Below are 20,581 nucleotides of genomic sequence, written 5' to 3'. Positions count from 1 at the left end.
AAATTAAACTAAAATATTATTTGTGTTTGTTTTGTTTTTAATATGTATTTGAACATTGGGTCTTCATCTATTTATTTATTTTTTCGCAGCTTTTTCGCATATTCATTAAGGTCTAGAGTCAGGGCTATTCAATTAGTTTGCAATGGGGCCGGTTGATGATCCAAAGCAAGGGGCCGGGAAAAAGATGGCTTGAAATATGAGCAATCATATTAAGAGCTTCAGATACAGTAAATACTACAACAGCATAGTGGAGTGCATATATTGTGTTTAATGAAATCAAACAACATAGCCCCAAGGCCTTTATAGATCTAATTGGCTCAGAACTCAGTAGGCCTACATCATACATGTGAAGCTAATTTAACCATCAACATCTGATTTAATTTAGGTGAAATTATCTAATCATTCAAGCAGAGATGCAATAAATGACAGGAGTTGTCACTACAGTAGCTAGTAGGTGGGTTCGAAACCCGAGCTCGCCGAAGTTTTCAGGCAATGTTTTCCCCTCTATCTCTCAATGTAACACCCTCTCTGGAATAAAGGCACTGGCCCAAAAAAAAAACATTATACTCGAAGGGCCAGTAAATATCACCCCGGGGCCGGATTTGGCCCGCGGGCCGCCACTTGAGTAGCCCTGGACTCTAGTCCAGATACTGTTTATATTCTGGCAGGTAACATCGCTCAAAACCAGACTTTTATTCTGAAGTGGCAAAGCATTATCCTTTAGGCTTTTATTTTGAAACACCCCCCCTCCCTGAGTGGTCAGCTGTTGAGGGTAGATTGTGTTTGGAGGCGGGATGCAGCTCAGTGTGTGTGACTGCAGCCTGGATAGCACACGTTTGTAACTTTTTCTCCTTAATATTTCTTTCGTAAATCCTCCATCATGGACCTGGACCCGGCCGTCATCATCCCCGCACTCCTTTTCACCGCAGTCGCCATTTATTTCGCTTCATCGTATCTGAACAAGAAGCCCGACGCCTCCGCAGCCGCCAAGAAGAAGCCCAAAGTCGGCTACGGAGACGACATCCCTCCCTCCAGAGCCCTGGGACAACCGACCAGATCCGAGCCTGCTCCGGTCAAAGTGAAGGTAAGATGGTTTCACTCTTTTGGTGTTTAAAATAACCAATCATGACATGGTTAAAGTTAACAGAAACTTGCATTTTCTTCCATAAAAAATATTATCAATTTTTTTTTACTTAAAAAAACGTTATTCATCCAGACATTTTTGCAAAGTATACATATCAAGTAAAATATAGGCTTGGAAACATGTTCAAAGTGAAATAAATTTTTTTGCATTTTTATACATAAATATAAAGGTATTTGCTATACATAACAATGGGGGATGACCTTTACATAACTTAAATGTTTTGCTGACTATACATATAGGTAAAATATAATAACATATGTTTTAGCTGTTTTTTAACATAAATTAGATTTAAAAACAGGCCCATATCTAGAAATTAGTAATATATTTGAATGTACAAAAAAAAGGAAATGTACATTTACAAAAGGTGTACATTCCCTACTTTTTGATGACTTGCAGTAGAAATGCAAATATAATGAGTATGCATTGGCATTGGAGAGGAATTCAGCATTTTGGTTGAACTCAAATCAATTGACTGATCAATCCATATTTGGAAAATTGTGTTAACAATACTCAGCTATGATGTTTCAGGTGATATAATAAAGAAATAAACGTTATATTTAGCCTTAGTTTTCATATGATTGTGCAGGTTAGTTTGAAAACAAATCAATTGTTAAGTTACCGACTGTGTAACTTAAGTAATGAGTAACACCACCTAGACACGCCCCCTCCTTTACACAGGGAAGAAGAAATACGAACATTAAAAAACAGGGAACAAAGGGATAAGATTACATAGGAAAAACAAAACAAAGAAAGCAAAGATAAATTACGAGATTTAATAATTAAATGCGTTAACTCTTCCATATTGTCGGACAAAAGGTACATATTAAATAACACAATGCTTAGTAATGCTTTTGGTTCACACTGTAAATATACTGCACATACAGTAACAACATCAAAATACTGCTTTGCACTGTGCACTAACGAGCCAACTACGGGATGCGTTGTGATGACATTTCCTCTGTCTTTTATTCTGATATAAACTGATTCATCTAAAGATTAGTTTTAGAAAAACGGTTTTTCCAAGATGTTGTCTCTAAATGTCTTTTGTTCTTAGTCCACAACCCAGAGAGGCTGAAAACTCAAATAATTTTGAGACTTTCCTGCAGGAAACCGTTTTCAAAATAATTGACCGGTTATTTTTCTATAGACATATCCATGAGCCAAATACTTTTTGCAGCTCTAATCATCAAGTCTACATTTGAATGAGACAATTTATTTGGATAATGAGCAAAGAACTAATGACTATACGTGCAATATTTATTAGCTAATGTTAGCATGCTAACATGGATAATCTTATTTTTGTTAAACATTAGCATGTTAGCATTGTATTGTCAAACAGCGGAAAGCACCACTAATGCTAACAGAGCTAACGCTATAAACGGGTTTGCTTTCCAACAGTATTAAAATAAAAACGATAAAGCCAAATAATATTCGAGTTATTTGAAGGACTTAACCGCCAGACCATTCTCTGGTTCAAACTTCTGCAATGTTAGATATTTTTTTCATTATATACTGGCCATATTTGGGATTGCAACAATACAAGACATTTAATACTTCATTACTGATTAATATTTACGTTTTCCACTTTTTTGTACAGTTTATCAAGAAAAGTAATATTCCAAAAAAGAAGATAGTTATTCGTGGCAGTTATGTTTTACTCTGTATAGCATCTCTATCGAATTTATCATTTTTAAACTTGTTAACATAAGTTGAATTGCAACCAAAAAATCCATACATATATACATATATATACACTTCATTGATTAATTGACATATCATTTCCACTATGAAAGCTTAGGAAAAAAATTGAGCTTTTCTGTTTAGTGTTTTGCTTGAATTTATACAATTATTGACAATAAGCTGTTAGTATTTTCATGTTAATTCATCCTGTCTAACTCTATTTCTCATACGGTTTTATGTTTGGCAGCATTTCCGGGACACGTAAGATGATAAAAACGCTGTTATTATACAATAACCTGCCCCGTGTGTGCAGCAGCTCTTCATTGTTAACTCATCCCGAAATCGATTGAGGAAGTTCTTTGAAATTTGCATCCTCAGGTCGAAGCTTGTCTCTAGTCGTAGATGTTGGCCTCTTTATGGTTGATGATTCCCAAATAAAGTCATCTTCTTTTTTCTTCATGCAGCAGTTGATGACTAGATTTGCTTGTGCACACAGTGGCATACTTTATGTATTGTGCTCCTGATGTTAAAATGCAAATCAGTTTCATATGGCAGCAGTAGCAGAACACAGTAAGTCTGCAGACGTTGTTTGACCTTTAAAGGCCCTGACACACCAAGCAGTCACCAGAGGACTCGCCGACGCCGGCTGTTGCCTCGCCGTGTTCTCCTGCGTCTTGGCCATGTGTCGCACGGGAACACACCGCAAAGACTTCAGTGCGTGAGCGGCAATAACTCTCCTTACCAGCAGGCGGCGGTAGTGTGAATTCGCCATTCAAAATAGGCAACAACCGGAAGACGGAGAAGAAGAACAGACTGCGTGATATAAACAACAACAAATAGCGTGTGCGTTCCATTTTCCCTCTCGTCCATTCTAAAATATGTTTCGTGCGGCACTGGAGCTATCAGCCATTGCAGTGTTACTTGTGGAAGACATTCTCAAGCACCAGTCTCCCAAGAAGCGGAAGAGCAGGTCTTCGTTTGCGTCATTCCAGATCGCCATGATGACATGAAAATGAATATCAGTCTGTGTGTGCCTTCTTAAATCGTTTGTTTACGTCCCTCACTTCCGTTTCGCTTCTCATGCACTGATTCGCTAGCTGAACAGCCAATCAGAGTGATTGCTTGGTCCGACTGCCTGACCCGATGCATGGCCTGACCATGCATCGGGTCTGGCAGTCCAAATAAGGCGTGTCACGGCCGCCGGTGCGGGACACACCAAATTGAGTGTGGGCGACAGGACACGCTTCGTCTTCCGACTAACGAAAACGGCCAGGGCCTTAAAATGCCTGAGGAATGTGCCCACCGCTGCTGTAACATGTGATAGACTGGGCGTCTATATTTGGGGGCAATATAAAGACTAAATTGGGCGTGACGCCTTCACATGGCTTCATGTGATGTTTGACACATGGGTCATTTCATCCGGCTGATTCAGGCTGAACACACTGAGACGAACAAGCCGCCTTCTACCAATTTGAAGTCACATTTCAATGTTGTTGTCATGGTTTCCTGAGTATAGAATCACAAGAGTCAGCTGCATGATTTTGCATGTATATATGTTTATTTTCTGACCATCAGTTTGTTCTGGTAGGTTGTACAGCTTAACAGACAAGTCTTGAAACACGAGGTGATCAATAAAAAAAAGAAAAGTGTTAAACTCCTGTGTGAATATTTTATGTCTAGGGCTCTCGTAATGAGGTTTGCTGTTTTGGTTTGGACACAGAGCCTCTGTGTTGTTGTTTTATAATTCTCATCAACCTGTTGCGCACAACAAGGTTAAATTCTTAATATGCGTCGTAAAAGTTCTCCACACAAAATGACTACACAAGAAGGGTAAACAACTTAAGAGACACATAACGAATACAGAGAAAAAAACAAAATGACTTCACAGAAGCACGATAAAAAAGGCACACAAAATGACAATAAGAAATGCAAAACAACTTCAAGGCAAACATACATTTCTAAAAGAGACACCAAACAACTACAAAAAGACGACAAAATGATGCAAAACAACAGAGACACAAACTAAGCACGGAGAAAAAACAACTACAAAGATACAGAGTAAAAATGAAATTACTTCAAACAGACACTCAACAACAAAGACACATTACATTAAAACACAAATCACTACAAGGAGGGCCATAGCATACTTCAAAGAGACGCCAAACAATTCCACAAAGACTCAAAGAGGCTACAAAGAGTCACAATGCAACAACACAGAAAGACACAGAAAACATCTAGAATCAACAAAAAATGACTTCAAAGATACCCAACATCAAATGTCACGTTAAGTCACTCTGACAAAAAGGCAATATTTAAAAAAGATGCTATGAATTTTGCTTATATTTGACCAATTAAAATCCAACAAAAATGACCTAAGACCCCAAACAACTACAAATAGGGACATAAGACAACTACAAAGACATTAACGACTACAAGAGACACGACACGACAATCAAAGCAGGCACAACGACTGTCAGTTCTTCATGTCTGTGCCCACGGTCCATTCTCCTGCCCTGGCTGCAGCAGCAGAATGGTATATCTTCTCTCTGTGTAAATGTGCACATAAAGGAAGTGTGTGTGACCTCAGGGAGTGAACACACAGAGGCTGTTGTTCTTCAGTGATGGCTGAAGCTGTGTGGGAGTCAGCCGGTAACGTCACCGTCACACAAAGTCCATTATTTCTCATAGTTTTATGATTTATTTAGTTTAAAATTGATTCAATGCAAAGTCAGTCATATCCCCACTGATGGCTCCCAATAAACGTTATTCATTTTGAATGAAAACAGCTAATACAAATTAGATGATGATGATGATAACAGTAATTATGATTATAATAGTGAAAACAAATAAAATAAATAAAGGTCCTTGGACATTTTGAAAAAAAAGTAAATAAATGAAGTTGTGCCGTTACATGTTACTCAACTTGTGACATGTTAGATACATGTTAGATACATTGGAATATGATATAGGGTTGTACACAAAACAAAGCACTATCAGGGCCAATGTACTCAGATTAAGGTTATTTAGTCAAATACATAATGAAACTGCCTTGTCTCTGTGCAAGGTATACACAATTATTGGACAGTAACAAAAGCCATTTGAAATCAGTAACACTTTTTCATCAAAACTAGCTAGAAATTAGAAATGAAAAGCAATTTGTTCTTGACTTCTGTCTGGAATCACATCCTCAATGAATTTTGATGGTACATGTTTTGATTTATAAATTGAATAAAAGAATCCAAGTAAAAGGAGCTCGCATGTGTTCCTCCCTTTGGCTCGGGCTGTTCAGCTTCCTGTCTCAGACTGACAGCTCTGCATGCCTCACGTATCCCTGCCATCAGAGCCGAGCCCAATCTGGCTCCCTGACATTTAGGTGTGTTAGTATGTTGCACTGATCCTCCTCCTAAAGTTACAGCTGTCCACTTCTCTGTTCCCTACAGCGTGTACCCTCCAAGAAAGGCTCCACGCATATCACTTATATGAATTGAACATTTAACTAGAGATAGTCAATTCGTTATGGGGTTAATATAATATCATTTGGACCTTTTTATATCTTTGTCAAGTAGATAATGATTCATACATTGTTTTAAATGTATCAATGGACTGAAAGAAATGTGTTGAAGGAAATGGAAAACATATGATGTGAATATATTTATGAATCGATTGCTCATTTGACTTTACTTGAATTGAAACTTCGATTGAATGCAAAGTCAGACAGAATATCCACATTGATCCGGTCCTAAAATTAAAATAAGTAATAATACAAATAATATTAATATGCAAATCTGTTGCACATACATGTTGGAAACATTAAAATATTCTTTAATACATTTTCAGTTGGATTTAATTTGTACAGAAACTTGCAGCACTTTTTTAAATTTGAGATTTGGTGCCGTTTTTACCGTCAATATGTTATTATGATAGTTAGAGATAATATTGGGCTTCTTAAAAGAAGAATCTCTGACAAGAAAATCGCAGTGTTGAATTGTTGCTAGACGTACAATAGGACATGGATTTTATTACGGGTGAAAAGATGTGCTGTTTTGTAGAAATTACGGATAAAGTCTGGATATAAAAGTGTTAGTCTGTTTAAAATGTTCCTCCCTCCTCATGCTTGGTAAATGAGCACAGTGCTGCTGGCTCTCCATACATGGACATGTGAGTGCTCACACGTTAGCGCTGGTTTGGAGGGAGGAAGGACTCTGCAGCTGTTTTCTGTCCAGAACAGATGTGGAGGTAGCTGGGTCTGTGTTTTCTTTTAAATCCCTCTTTTGTCATAGTTCCCATTTTTTTATATAGTGGCCCACAAAATAAATATTAACCCACTTTTTGAAATGTTAAATCGCACAACACACATCCACCATCTCTTACCACTTCTCATGATTCAGCTGTTTTCAGAGTCATGCCGTGGGTTTGGCCTGCGCTGCATTCACAGACCCCTCGTCTCTTTGGGCTTCATCAGACTGTGAACAGGACCGTGTCATGGACTCATAGAGCTGTTGTTTCTGACACATTTCTGCTGGTATTTCCCTCCCTCAGAAATGTTGGCTGGGATAACAATGGCTTCATATCAATTCCCCCTCTGTGATTTCCCCCTCTTCACCACACCCCGTTGCCAAAGCACAAGCATCCTGGCATGTCTGTGCTCTGGCCACAATGAACACATCGTGGCCAGTATGACACGGGAACAGAATAGTGACAGTATTTAAAGGCTGCCCACATCCCACTGTAGCCACCAGCAGCACGTTGGAGGAAGAACAGTTTCTGATGGAGCACAACAAATGTAATTGTTTTCAGTTTTAAATCTAGAAATGCACATTATGTAATTATATGTCTCTAATAAGTATTTCAAACAAAACAATAACAACAGTGATAACTAAGCAGAAGTATCCACAGAGCTCGCATCCTCCCCTTTGATTAAAAGCCGATTCAGAGATTCTCCCTGCATGCTTTTCGGCAGACGCTAACGTTAGCTCAGCTTGTTTCTCCGATAACTTTAGATCCAAACGTCCTATGACTCAAATATTTTAGCCATTTCAAAATATAGAATAAAAAACCACCAACTTCCATACATACAGGTAACCATTTCGACAGCAGTCGATGCAAACAGTTCAGATGTTTCCTCGTACACAGTCCTGCAGATGTTCCCTGCAGACAGTTTAGTAACATGTTATCATGCAGATGTTCCCTGCAGACAGTTTAGTAACATGTTATCATGCAGATGTTCCCTGCAGACAGTTTAGTAACATGTTATCATGCAGATGTTCCCTGCAGACAGTTTAGTAACATGTTATCCTGCAGATGTTCCCTGCAGACAGTTTAGTAACATGTTATCATGCAGATGTTCCCTGCAGACAGTTTAGTAACATGTTATCATGCAGATGTTCCCTGCAGACAGTTTAGTAACATGTTATCATGCAGATGTTCCCTGCAGACAGTTTAGTAACATGTTATCCTGCAGATGTTCCCTGCAGACAGTTTAGTAACATGTTATCATGCAGATGTTCCCTGCAGACAGTTTAGTAACATGTTATCATGCAGATGTTCCCTGCAGACAGTTTAGTAACATGTTATCATGCAGATGTTCCCTGCAGACAGTTTAGTAACATGTTATCATGCAGATGTTCCCTGCAGACAGTTTAGTAACATGTTATCATGCAGATGTTCCCTGCAGACAGTTTAGTAACATGTTATCATGCAGATGTTCCCTGCAGACAGTTTAGTAACATGTTATCCTGCAGATGTTCCCTGCAGACAGTTTAGTAACATGTTATCATGCAGATGTTCCCTGCAGACAGTTTAGTAACATGTTATCATGCAGATGTTCCCTGCAGACAGTTTAGTAACATGTTATCATGCAGATGTTCCCTGCAGACAGTTTAGTAACATGTTATCCTGCAGATGTTCCCTGCAGACAGTTTAGTAACATGTTATCATGCAGATGTTCCCTGCAGACAGTTTAGTAACATGTTATCCTGCAGATGTTCCCTGCAGACAGTTTAGTAACATGTTATCCTGCAGATGTTCCCTGCAGACAGTTTAGTAACATGTTATCCTGCAGATGTTCCCTGCAGACAGTTTAGTAACATGTTATCATGCAGATGTTCCCTGCAGACAGTTTAGTAACATGTTATCATGCAGATGTTCCCTGCAGACAGTTTAGTAACATGTTATCATGCAGATGTTCCCTGCAGACAGTTTAGTAACATGTTATCATGCAGATGTTCCCTGCAGACAGTTTAGTAACATGTTATCCTGCAGATGTTCCCTGCAGACAGTTTAGTAACATGTTATCCTGCAGATGTTCCCTGCAGACAGTTTAGTAACATGTTATCATGCAGATGTTCCCTGCAGACAGTTTAGTAACATGTTATCATGCAGATGTTCCCTGCAGACAGTTTAGTAACATGTTATCATGCAGATGTTCCCTGCAGACAGTTTAGTAACATGTTATCATGCAGATGTTCCCTGCAGACAGTTTAGTAACATGTTATCATCCAGATGTTCCCTGCAGACAGTTTAGTAACATGTTATCATGCAGATGTTCCCTGCAGACAGTTTAGTAACATGTTATCATGCAGATGTTCCCTGCAGACAGTTTAGTAACATGTTATCATGCAGATGTTCCCTGCAGACAGTTTAGTAACATGTTATCATGCAGATGTTCCCTGCAGACAGTTTAGTAACATGTTATCCTGCAGATGTTCCCTGCAGACAGTTTAGTAACATGTTATCCTGCAGATGTTCCCTGCAGACAGTTTAGTAACATGTTATCATGCAGATGTTCCCTGCAGACAGTTTAGTAACATGTTATCATGCAGATGTTCCCTGCAGACAGTTTAGTAACATGTTATCATGCAGATGTTCCCTGCAGACAGTTTAGTAACATGTTATCATGCAGATGTTCCCTGCAGACAGTTTAGTAACATGTTATCATGCAGATGTTCCCTGCAGACAGTTTAGTAACATGTTATCATGCAGATGTTCCCTGCAGACAGTTTAGTAACATGTTATCCTGCAGATGTTCCCTGCAGACAGTTTAGTAACATGTTATCCTGCAGATGTTCCCTGCAGACAGTTTAGTAACATGTTATCATGCAGATGTTCCCTGCAGACAGTTTAGTAACATGTTATCCTGCAGATGTTCCCTGCAGACAGTTTAGTAACATGTTATCATGCAGATGTTCCCTGCAGACAGTTTAGTAACATGTTATCATGCAGATGTTCCCTGCAGACAGTTTAGTAACATGTTATCCTGCAGATGTTCCCTGCAGACAGTTTAGTAACATGTTATCATGCAGATGTTCCCTGCAGACAGTTTAGTAACATGTTATCATGCAGATGTTCCCTGCAGACAGTTTAGTAACATGTTATCATGCAGATGTTCCCTGCAGACAGTTTAGTAACATGTTATCATGCAGATGTTCCCTGCAGACAGTTTAGTAACATGTTATCCTGCAGATGTTCCCTGCAGACAGTTTAGTAACATGTTATCCTGCAGATGTTCCCTGCAGACAGTTTAGTAACATGTTATCATGCAGATGTTCCCTGCAGACAGTTTAGTAACATGTTATCCTGCAGATGTTCCCTGCAGACAGTTTAGTAACATGTTATCATGCAGATGTTCCCTGCAGACAGTTTAGTAACATGTTATCATGCAGATGTTCCCTGCAGACAGTTTAGTAACATGTTATCCTGCAGATGTTCCCTGCAGACAGTTTAGTAACATGTTATCATGCAGATGTTCCCTGCAGACAGTTTAGTAACATGTTATCATGCAGATGTTCCCTGCAGACAGTTTAGTAACATGTTATCATGCAGATGTTCCCTGCAGACAGTTTAGTAACATGTTATCCTGCAGATGTTCCCTGCAGACAGTTTAGTAACATGTTATCATGCAGATGTTCCCTGCAGACAGTTTAGTAACATGTTATCCTGCAGATGTTCCCTGCAGACAGTTTAGTAACATGCTATCATGCAGATGTTCCCTGCAGACAGTTTAGTAACATGTTATCATGCAGATGTTCCCTGCAGACAGTTTAATAACATGTTATCATGCAGATGTTCCCTGCAGACAGTTTAGTAACATGTTATCCTGCAGATGTTCCCTGCAGACAGTTTAGTAACATGTTATCATGCAGATGTTCCCTGCAGACAGTTTAGTAACATGTTATCCTGCAGATGTTCCCTGCAGACAGTTTAGTAACATGTTATCATGCAGATGTTCCCTGCAGACAGTCTTTAAGAAGTTTCCCTGCAGATACTGTTCCAGACAGTCTGCAGATGTTGCCCTTAAGCAATTTCCCTGCAAAGAACAGAATGGTCTTGTTGTCCCTCTCATAAATCAAGGTGAAGAAAGAGAGCAGAGGGAACAATGAGTCTGTGATGAGTCAGAGAAGCAGAACAGTAACCTCGGACACAACACCTGTCAGTTTGGTATTTGTACCTCAGCAAAATATCTCCAGTGCTACATTTAGATGTAGTGGGGTTTAAAGCCACAGATGACCTACTTTACCACTTCATTCATGGGAAGGACACCCCCCCTTAAAAGTCCTATATCCCCAATGTAAAGAAAGCAACGCCGGTCACAACTACAACAATGGGGACTGCGTCGGGTTGATGCTCGTTGTGCTATTAATCATACGAAGCCAGATTAAATTAAAGAACGATTTCTACAACGTTATACTCTTCCCCAGAGGGCATCGGTGCATTGTTTATTAATGTGGTTCAGCGGCATTTACCGACCGATGCAGTGCTGCTCGTCCACCAGAGTTTATTCTCCCGTTAACTCACGGCAGCGGCCGCTGGAAAGTATTCACTGGAGACTATCACACAAGCAACTAATGCATATCCCTGAACCCCGTAAATGAATGTGTTTCAGTCTGAATTGTCCCTCCTTGGTATCACAATGCTGTTATTGAGATGTATCTGGTAGTCAGGTGATGTTATCATAGCAACTGAAGCTAATCTGACTGTCGTGACTGTTTGTTCTTGTGGCATAGTAGGTTTTTCTACAGGCATAATTTACCGGCATATTTTTCTTTATGATTTTACTTGTGTAGCCCATGCACTGGTTCTACCCGATAGCTGCTATAAAAAAAACAGGAAAATGTATGAGGCACTGTGCTGCTCTTCAAACTGGTTGAACCGGGCAACACTAACCACTTTGCCTCGTTAGTGTTGCCTCACTTTTTACACGTGAGTTTTTTTATGAGGAACTGCTTTGGGGGGAAAGGTTTGCAGGAGGTGTGACACCCGAGTGTTACAGAGCTAAAATAGATGTTATGAGTGGATCTCTCAGTGTACTGTTACCGATCAGGATACATTTACCAGGATAAGCTACCAGAGGTCGGGAAGGCCACAGTGAGCAGGGCTTATCAAAGCAAGAATCTTGATTTAGCATCTTGTAATCAGGATTTTTAAAATATATAATCTTGATTTTGCACCTAGTAATCATGATTTTGTATGATCTAATCTTTATTTAATATCTTCTAATCCTGATTTTGTATAATCTAGATTTAGTATTTTGTAATCATGATCTTGTATTATCTAATCCTGATTCAGCACATTGTAATCATGATTTTGTATGATATAATCTTGATTAAGCATAATCATGATTTATAATTATATCTTGATATTGCTTCTTGTAATCATGATTCTCTAATATCCAATCTTGATTTAATATTTCCTGTTCTTTATTTCATTTAGATTAATTATTTTAGATTAAGTCACGTATAATCATGATCAAGTATCATTTAATCTTAATGTAGTAGCTCAGTATCATGATTTAGTATTATATAATCACAATTCAGAATCCTATAATATGTATTTTGATTATTTTATTTAGTATCGAATTATCCTGATTTCATAATACAATATAGATATTTTGTGTTTTCTGATCTTAGCTTGTCATGTCATTCTATTATATCTTAAAATGTGGATTTATTTACCTTAAATATTTTATAGATTTTCATATATTTCATAAATATCTTATCAGTGTAACTTTTCCTGGCAAACATGATAATCCTTAATTTAGTGGGAATGCTGATGCAGCATTCCCACTACTTGTTCTTCGACGCACAACATTCTTTATTATTCCGCCGGGTTATTTTGTGCTGCTTCTTCTCCCACATCGCAGAAACTACGTTCAAACATCAAAACGTTCAGCTCGGTCGGGAATCGATGGCTATTACTTTTCTCATTCATAACTTTCATAATTCCAGAGATACATCCCATAATTCATCAAATGTTTAACATGGAAGTCAATGGAGAACTCTTCAGACTTTAACAATCTTCATGCAACTTCAACTGCTAACTGCTCCTTCTTCAACTGCTAACTGCTCCTTCATACTTTCACTCAGAAACCTCATTCCAACTTTAAAATGTTACACATCTGTCTGACATTATTCGTGTAACACAACTTTTAAATCTGATTCATGCTTTTAGAGATATTAAACATTGTTCAGACCTTGGTAAAGAGACCTTCTTCAGATTTTAGAGTGTGTGATGTCACAGCTAGAGTGGAGGACATATTTAATTTTGCCTTCATATTTTCTTTTAAACCTGTCATAATTCCCAAACCCTACATTCCTGAGACATCATTTTTCATGACAAACGTAGGAAAACCTCTCATAGCTTGAAAATTTAAATACAAAATTCAAAATATTAAACAATATGCCTCTTGAGGGCATGAAGTGACAAAAACCTTCAACATGTCTCCATTAAACCCCATTCAGCCTCATCTTTCCCTCTTCATTATTAACCCGAAAGTACACAAAAATTACACTTCAGATGCTCAAGTTCCTTGACATGCTTCACGCTTTGAAATTTCACCGATATCTGTTACGGTTCTTCAACAAAACGTTCACATGTAAGAGGTTTATCTCTCATTCAGAACAATGAAAATACTCTCCTCTCACTGATTACTGCACATCACCATGGAAACCTTTGATCTCTGGACACGTCTTTAGCTCAAATATTAACACCTGTGTCATGGAACAGGATGATGCCATAACTCCAACTGAAATGCTCAGAGCAGCAGACTTCAGATAATGGTTAACACAGCTCTACATCAAATCTGATGTTACGTAATGTGGTATTACTATGGCAACACATCCCTCGCCATAAAACAGCAGCAGACTTCAGATAATGGTTAATGGTCCTGCCCTCAACAGCTCTACGTCAGTTATGGGGTGTCTTCATATTCCGTTTCCATGGAAAGGTCTACAAAGTACGCATCCCTCGCCATAAAACACGATGTCGCTTCAACTCCAATGGACATGGTCTGATCGCCCCCCAAACTTTGCTTGTATATCACCGGTCCATGCCTCAACAGCTTTACGCCAAATCTGAGATCTCACCATAGGCTGTTGCCATGGAAACGCATCCCTCGCCATAAAACACGATGTCGCTGTAGCTCCAATGGATATGGTCCGGTCGTCCCACAATCTTCACCTATATATCACCTCTCCATGCCTCAACAGCTCTACGTCAAATCTGAGATCTCACCATATGCCGTTTCCATGGAAACGATGTCGCTATAACTGTCATCAAATGCCGTTGGCATGGCGACATCAAGTTAGTTCAGTTCAAATATGCTGCTGCTTTTCCAAGCCTTTTTACTTTCTTTTCTTCTCTCATCACACATTCAAGCCCCCAGTGTTCATGTCAATTCTTCACTTTATTCTTACACATTACATTTCAGCATAGCAGTTTAGCATCAGCTTTTCAGCATAAAGCATTCCCAGTAGCAATTTCTTCAGGAATTGCATTCTCTAGTTGGCTCTAATGTTGCTTTTTTTACTCATCCAAAGGTCATCGGCTGAAAGAATACGCAGCCCCCGATGAGCTCATGCTTTTACTAGTCCAAAACAAACATATTTGACCAATTAAAAACGACTGCAGTGGGCTTTGGTTTTGGCCAAGAGAACAATTTATCCTCATGCTGACTCACAGAATGAGTTAATGACTGCATTTAACACAGTGATCCAGAACACAGCGAGTCTTTGGCTCTTTGGTGATCAGATTATTTTGGTGTTTCATGGCTGAGGTATTCAGAGGAAGGGAAGTGTTTCGTGCTGAACGGATGCCAATCCAGTTAGAGGGAGTGAGGGAGGGGGGGCTGTGGGATTAAGAGTGGCTGGCACGAGTGCTCTGATATAGTCTAGGATGCATTCACTGTCACGGCCACCTGTGGGCCTGTCAGCCTGTAGTCTCTGACTATGTGAAGGGTTTTCAAATCTTGATCAGTGTTATGACCTGGCTCAAAAGCCACAACAAAGAAGAGACACACCATATTAAAGGTTAACAAAATATGTTTATTTAAGCAAGTAATTCAAATTAGCCAAATTAATTTAAGTGCAAAGTAGGTAAAGCATGAGGTGTAGACGTCAGTGGTATCAGTAGAGTAAATGCAGGGTGAGGGTTGCATGGACATGTATGTGTGAGGGTGTTGAGGTGCACAAAGTAAAGCAACTGAAGTAACTAATAGCATACTCAACAGAACTGGGTGGCTGTAGGAGAAAGCAGAGGGGAGACAGAGAGGAGCAGATAGGCTTTAAGTAGCTGCAGGGCACCAGACCCAGGTGCCCTGAGTTACTGCAATCAAGACTGGACATAGCACAGCCACACCCTCTGCAGATGAACCCACAGAGGCATCACAATCAGTCATTTGAAATGTTGATTTAGTGTAGTTTATTTGTTGTTATATAGCATTTCATAATCTTGATTAAGTATCTCATAATCATGATTTTGTAATTTGTAAGGATGGTTTTCGTATTATATAATCTTGATTTAGTATTTTGCAATCATGAATTATTTATGGAATCATTTTATTTATTATCACGTATCATCATTTAGTACGGTATTATCTTGATTTAATATCTTATGATTTAGTAAGGTATGATATTCATTTAGTAAACCTGTTATCATGATTTAGTTTGGAATAATCTTTAGTTATATATTTTAATCATGATTTAGTGATTTAAAGTGGACCTATCATGCTATATTTGAACAATAAATGTTAGGGCCATACCTATATAAAGTATATAAATATAGTTATAGTCAAAATACCAAACAGATCCTGCATTTTAGCCATGCCTCATTTTGCTCTATTTGCTCTTTCCAGGACTGTTTGTGCAAGAGCTGATTCTGTGACGTAGCTTTAATGCAAATGAGCTGCAGCTGACCACGCCCCCCTGCAGGAGAGGGGAGCGTGCTTTGAGATCAGCTGCTGGGCTGTCAGAAGAGGGGGAGAAAAAGAGATCTCCGTCCTCCGTGTTTTATTCTTATATGATTATATAGAGTCATTATTCATTTGTTTTAAAGCTCAATAAATAACAAAGAAGACCTTTGACCGGCACTTTTCTAAATTTGTCCGGAAGATTTCAACTTTAACGGACATGTTGACCGGCGGAAACAAATCTAACTGAAACTCTGCTGCACGGCCCCCTCGTTCCTTGAAGAGGTGGGTGTTTGTCTCTGCTGGTGGACTAACCGGAGAGAATTACAGTGCTTGCCTCGACGGGGAGGGATTGCATTGAATTACAGCAGCGGGAGCAAACGCTTGCCTCGGGGAGGGAGAAAAAGAGCCAGAGCGGAGAATAAACAGAAGGGCAACCATGGCAACCATTTGCGGAAAGTCTTCTTCGCTGCTTTTGTGGCAGACTACAGCGCCACTTACAGGCCTGGCATGTGTACTACAGTGTCTCCAGCGCTTTCGAGCGGCAATGGCCGGCCGTGGCCCAACCCCACATTCCCCTGATAGGTGGGGAGTTGGCCATATAGGCGGAGCTCCTCGTTCCTGACGTCAGAGAACTTTCAAATCTGGATCAGTCTGTATCAGATCCGTTGCAGCCCCATTTTTAGAGATTTGGTATGGAGGAAAAGAGAGAGGGTTGTGTTTTCTGACACTTGGTGAGTTCCCTGACACACCGGGGACACATATTCATGTATAAAAGACGTACAAAAGTGCATTTTGCATGATAGGTCCCCTTTAAGTATTCAAGTAATATTGATTTAATGTCTTGTAATCATGATTCTGTCTTAAATAATAATGATTTAGTTTCTCGTAATCATGATTTTGTATTTCTTCTTGGTGTAGAATCATGAAATCATGATTTTGTATAAGTATAATCCCAACTGAATATCTCTTAATTATGATTTTGGATTATATAGTCTTCATTTACTCTCTGGAAATCATGATTTAACATTATACAGGCATGCTGTATCATCTCGTAATCAGGATTCAGTATTAAATGGAATTATTGTTATAGAATTTGGATTTAGAATCTTATGATCATACTTTTCTATTATATAATGATGATTTGGTTTGATATAATCTTAATTGAGTATCTCAAGATCTTAATTTGATATTTTACTCTTGTGATCATCTTAAGTTTTGTTTTTATATCCCTAAATATGCATCACATCATGTTGATAAAGCAGCACATTAGTCACATTGTCTTGGTTCAGTATCTCATATTCTTGAATTAGTACATTGCAATCTTGATTTCCAATCTCACTATCTTGATTTGGTATCCTATAATAATGATCCTGTATCATCATGCTGACTCACAGAATGAGTTAAGGACTCTGCATTTAGCACAGTGATCCAGAACACAGCGAGTCTTTGGTGATGAGATTATTTTGGTGTTTCATGGCTCAGGAATTCAGAGGCAGAGGAAGGGAAGTGTTTTGTGCTAAACGGATGCCAATCCATTTAGAGGGAGAGAAGGAGGGGGGCTGTGGGATTAAGAGAGTGGCCGGCACGAGTGCTCTGATACAGTCACTTGTCACTGCCACATGTGGGCCTGTACTGAGTCAGCCTGTAGTCGAAGTGTTCTATAATCTTGAGTGAATTTGTTTTGTATCTTTATCATAAATGTCTATAAAATCCTCTTTATTTCGTATCGTAATCTTGATTTCGTATTTTATAATCATGATTTTGAATAATATAAAATTATTTTGTATCTTGTAATCCAATTTTTTAAATAAAATAATCTTAATTTCGTATTCTGTCATCTTGATTTTGTATTATAACATTTGTATTAAGTATCTTGAAATCATTATTTAGAAATGTATCATTACGAGCATCTCATAATCTTGAGTTCATATTTTGTTATATTGATTTGATGTTGTATAGTCAATTTTGTATTCCTCCATAACTTCTAAAACTTAGATTGTATCTCACGTAATAATGATTTATTTATCATTTCTTTTACTTTCATTTCTTTGTGTTTCATAATCATGATTAAGTATTATACTACTTTGACTTTGTATCTCATTATTATTTTAATATGCGATCATGATTTAGTGTTTTAAAATCTTGATTTTGTAAATGATCACCTTGATTTAATGATTGTTAACCTAACTTTGGGTTTCTTAATCTTGATTTAGGGTTTACTGATCTAGATTTCTTTCCAATACTCGAATGTAGGGTTTTAGAATCCTGATTTAGTCACATGTTCATCCTGACACTCTTGATGGAGACACTCGATCTGCCTCTCCAATGTCAATCTCTTCATACTCAGCACTTTACAAAAAGACACGGACAGATGGGTCTGTGTGGAGGAGCAGGGTCTCCTGTTGAAAAGACAGATACATATAAATATGAGAGGTGTCGAGGAGAGGAGGGCGGCAGACACTGGAGAGGCTTTCATTTGTCCTGAAGTCAGTGGCAGGCGGCGGACCCTCAGCGAGGATCTGCCGCTGACAGCATGTCCTTCCACGCAGCGTTGGTCTGTCAGAGGTCAGAGGTCACATGTTAATATGATCACAGGGACCTCCACTGAGGATATATTTAGGGATGCACTGGTATCGGAGAAGATGCCGGTGGCTAGACAAGTTCCTGACATTTTGTAAGAAGACACTTGTGGTTTGTATTTAACTGAAAGTGAAATAAAATGTTGGGCGTCCCGGAGAAAGATCAGCAAGAGTTAAACTAAAAAATAATGCATTATTTTTAAGATCTTAAAACCGTTGCTCAAACCGGCTTATCGTGGGTCTTATTTCACATGGTTATAGAAAACTGGGAAAAAACACACAATATTTCTCACCAAGGTAACGTTACAAGATTTGGCATTTGTGCTGCATTCAGGTGAAGTTTGAACAATCGTTAAAAACGTCCTGACTGGGAAAATTCACAAGAACCACGTGAAGTTGGAGAAACACTTAAAAATGTTTCAATAGCCATCCTTAACTCATGCTACCTTGCTACCTTCCGGCAGGTTTTCTGAAAATCAGGCCAGAAATGTTTTCGTAATTTCCCTTTTATCTCTGACAGTAGTTAACTGTTTTCAAATGTTGTGTCTTTCCAGCCTGCTCCAGTACCAGCACCAGAACCAGTTAAAGCACCAGAACCTGTCCCTGAACCAGTTAAAGTACCAGAACCTGAACCAGTACTAGAGATTGTACCTGAACCAGTTGCAGCACCAGAAGTAGCTGCAGCACCAGAACCTGCACCAGAGCCAGTATCGGAACCCGAACCTGTCCCCGAACCAGAACCAGTATTCGAACCTGTCCCAGTATTCGAACCTGTCCCAGAACCAGTATCGGAACCTGAACCTGTCCCAGAGCCCGAACCAGTATCAGAACCAGAACCTGTCCCAGAGCCCGAACCAGTATCAGAACCAGAACCTGTCCCAGAACCAGCTGAGGTTCCAGAGCCCGAGCCCGAGACGGACTGGGAGCCTGAACCCATCGAAGAGTTTACACCAGAACCAGAACCTGAGATGTTCCCAACCAATGGTGAGATGTTGTTACTTCATTCATTATTACAAATCATGCAGCAGGGATTTTAATCCAAAAAGCACATATTAATTAAAGTTTACAGGGTAAAACTAACTGCGCAATCAGCACCGTAAAGGTCCCATGACATGCTTTTCCGGTTATTATTCGTCCCCTTGTGTTATGAAGGTTCTTCTGCATGTAACCGGTCTGCAGAGTCACAAACCCTCAAAGTACACCCTGTAGCGAGTAAAACTCTAACACAGGAAAGACCTGTCTGTGCTGCCCCAGAACGCCTCGTTGGACATTTCTCTTTTTACATTTTTTTCTTCCTGGTCACTCAGCCTTATCTTTTCTCAGCCACGGCTCCGCAGAGTGTGTATGTGTGCTCAGACTGAGTTCCGCGCTATCTCGCTGACCCCGCGCAGCAACCAGGAAACGACACCAGTAACCCAGCTCACACTGTCCGAGCCTCAAAGGGCGGAGCAGCGAGCCCCGCAACGTCCCGCCAACACGGCACCCAGACCCCACGCAGCACTCTCATCTGTTTGTCCTTACTGGTGTCATTTCCTGGTTGCTAACAAATACTGATCTTCCGCTTAATTATGATCAGTAGAAATGGCCATATCATGGGACCTTTAAGTACTTTTAGTACCTAATACTGTACAATCAATACTTTTGCTTCATGTAACTTATCTTTTATTTATATTTAATATATTTTTGTATATATTATATTTTTATATTTAGTTTTTTATTTTATTTGGATTCATATGTTTTATTTCACATTTATTTTAAATGATCCAATTAAATATATTCACCTACAGTAAGTTTACTACAATGAAGTTAACTTACCTTTACTTCAGGTGACTTTATTTTACTGCAAACATCCTACATTTAACTTAAAACATAAAATAAAGTTATTTTACTACAATGTACCGCACAATCAATACCGAGCTGGTTTCTCCGAAATTACCTACCCCACCTTTAACTTTATTTAAAAATCTAAATATTTTACCTAAAACATATATTCTA

The 20,581-nt window shown here is 39.1% G+C and overlaps 1 protein-coding gene across 1 annotated transcript; it reads left to right on the top strand.

The window, feature by feature from the left end:
- The first annotated feature begins 771 nt into the window (after positions 1-771).
- On the top strand, positions 772-19,967 carry LOC139434279 (protein TsetseEP-like). Its single transcript, XM_071204151.1, has 3 exons — positions 772-1,084; positions 19,141-19,570; positions 19,894-19,967. The coding sequence occupies exons 1-3, from the start codon at positions 881-883 to the stop codon at positions 19,965-19,967; spliced, it is 708 nt and encodes a 235-aa protein (XP_071060252.1). The 5' UTR covers positions 772-880.
- The last annotated feature ends 614 nt before the right edge of the window (positions 19,968-20,581 follow it).

Source organism: Pseudochaenichthys georgianus, chromosome 8 (genome assembly GCF_902827115.2).
Source record: "Pseudochaenichthys georgianus chromosome 8, fPseGeo1.2, whole genome shotgun sequence".
NCBI lineage: Eukaryota > Metazoa > Chordata > Actinopteri > Perciformes > Channichthyidae > Pseudochaenichthys > Pseudochaenichthys georgianus.
This window is presented reverse-complemented; position numbering and strand designations above follow the sequence as displayed.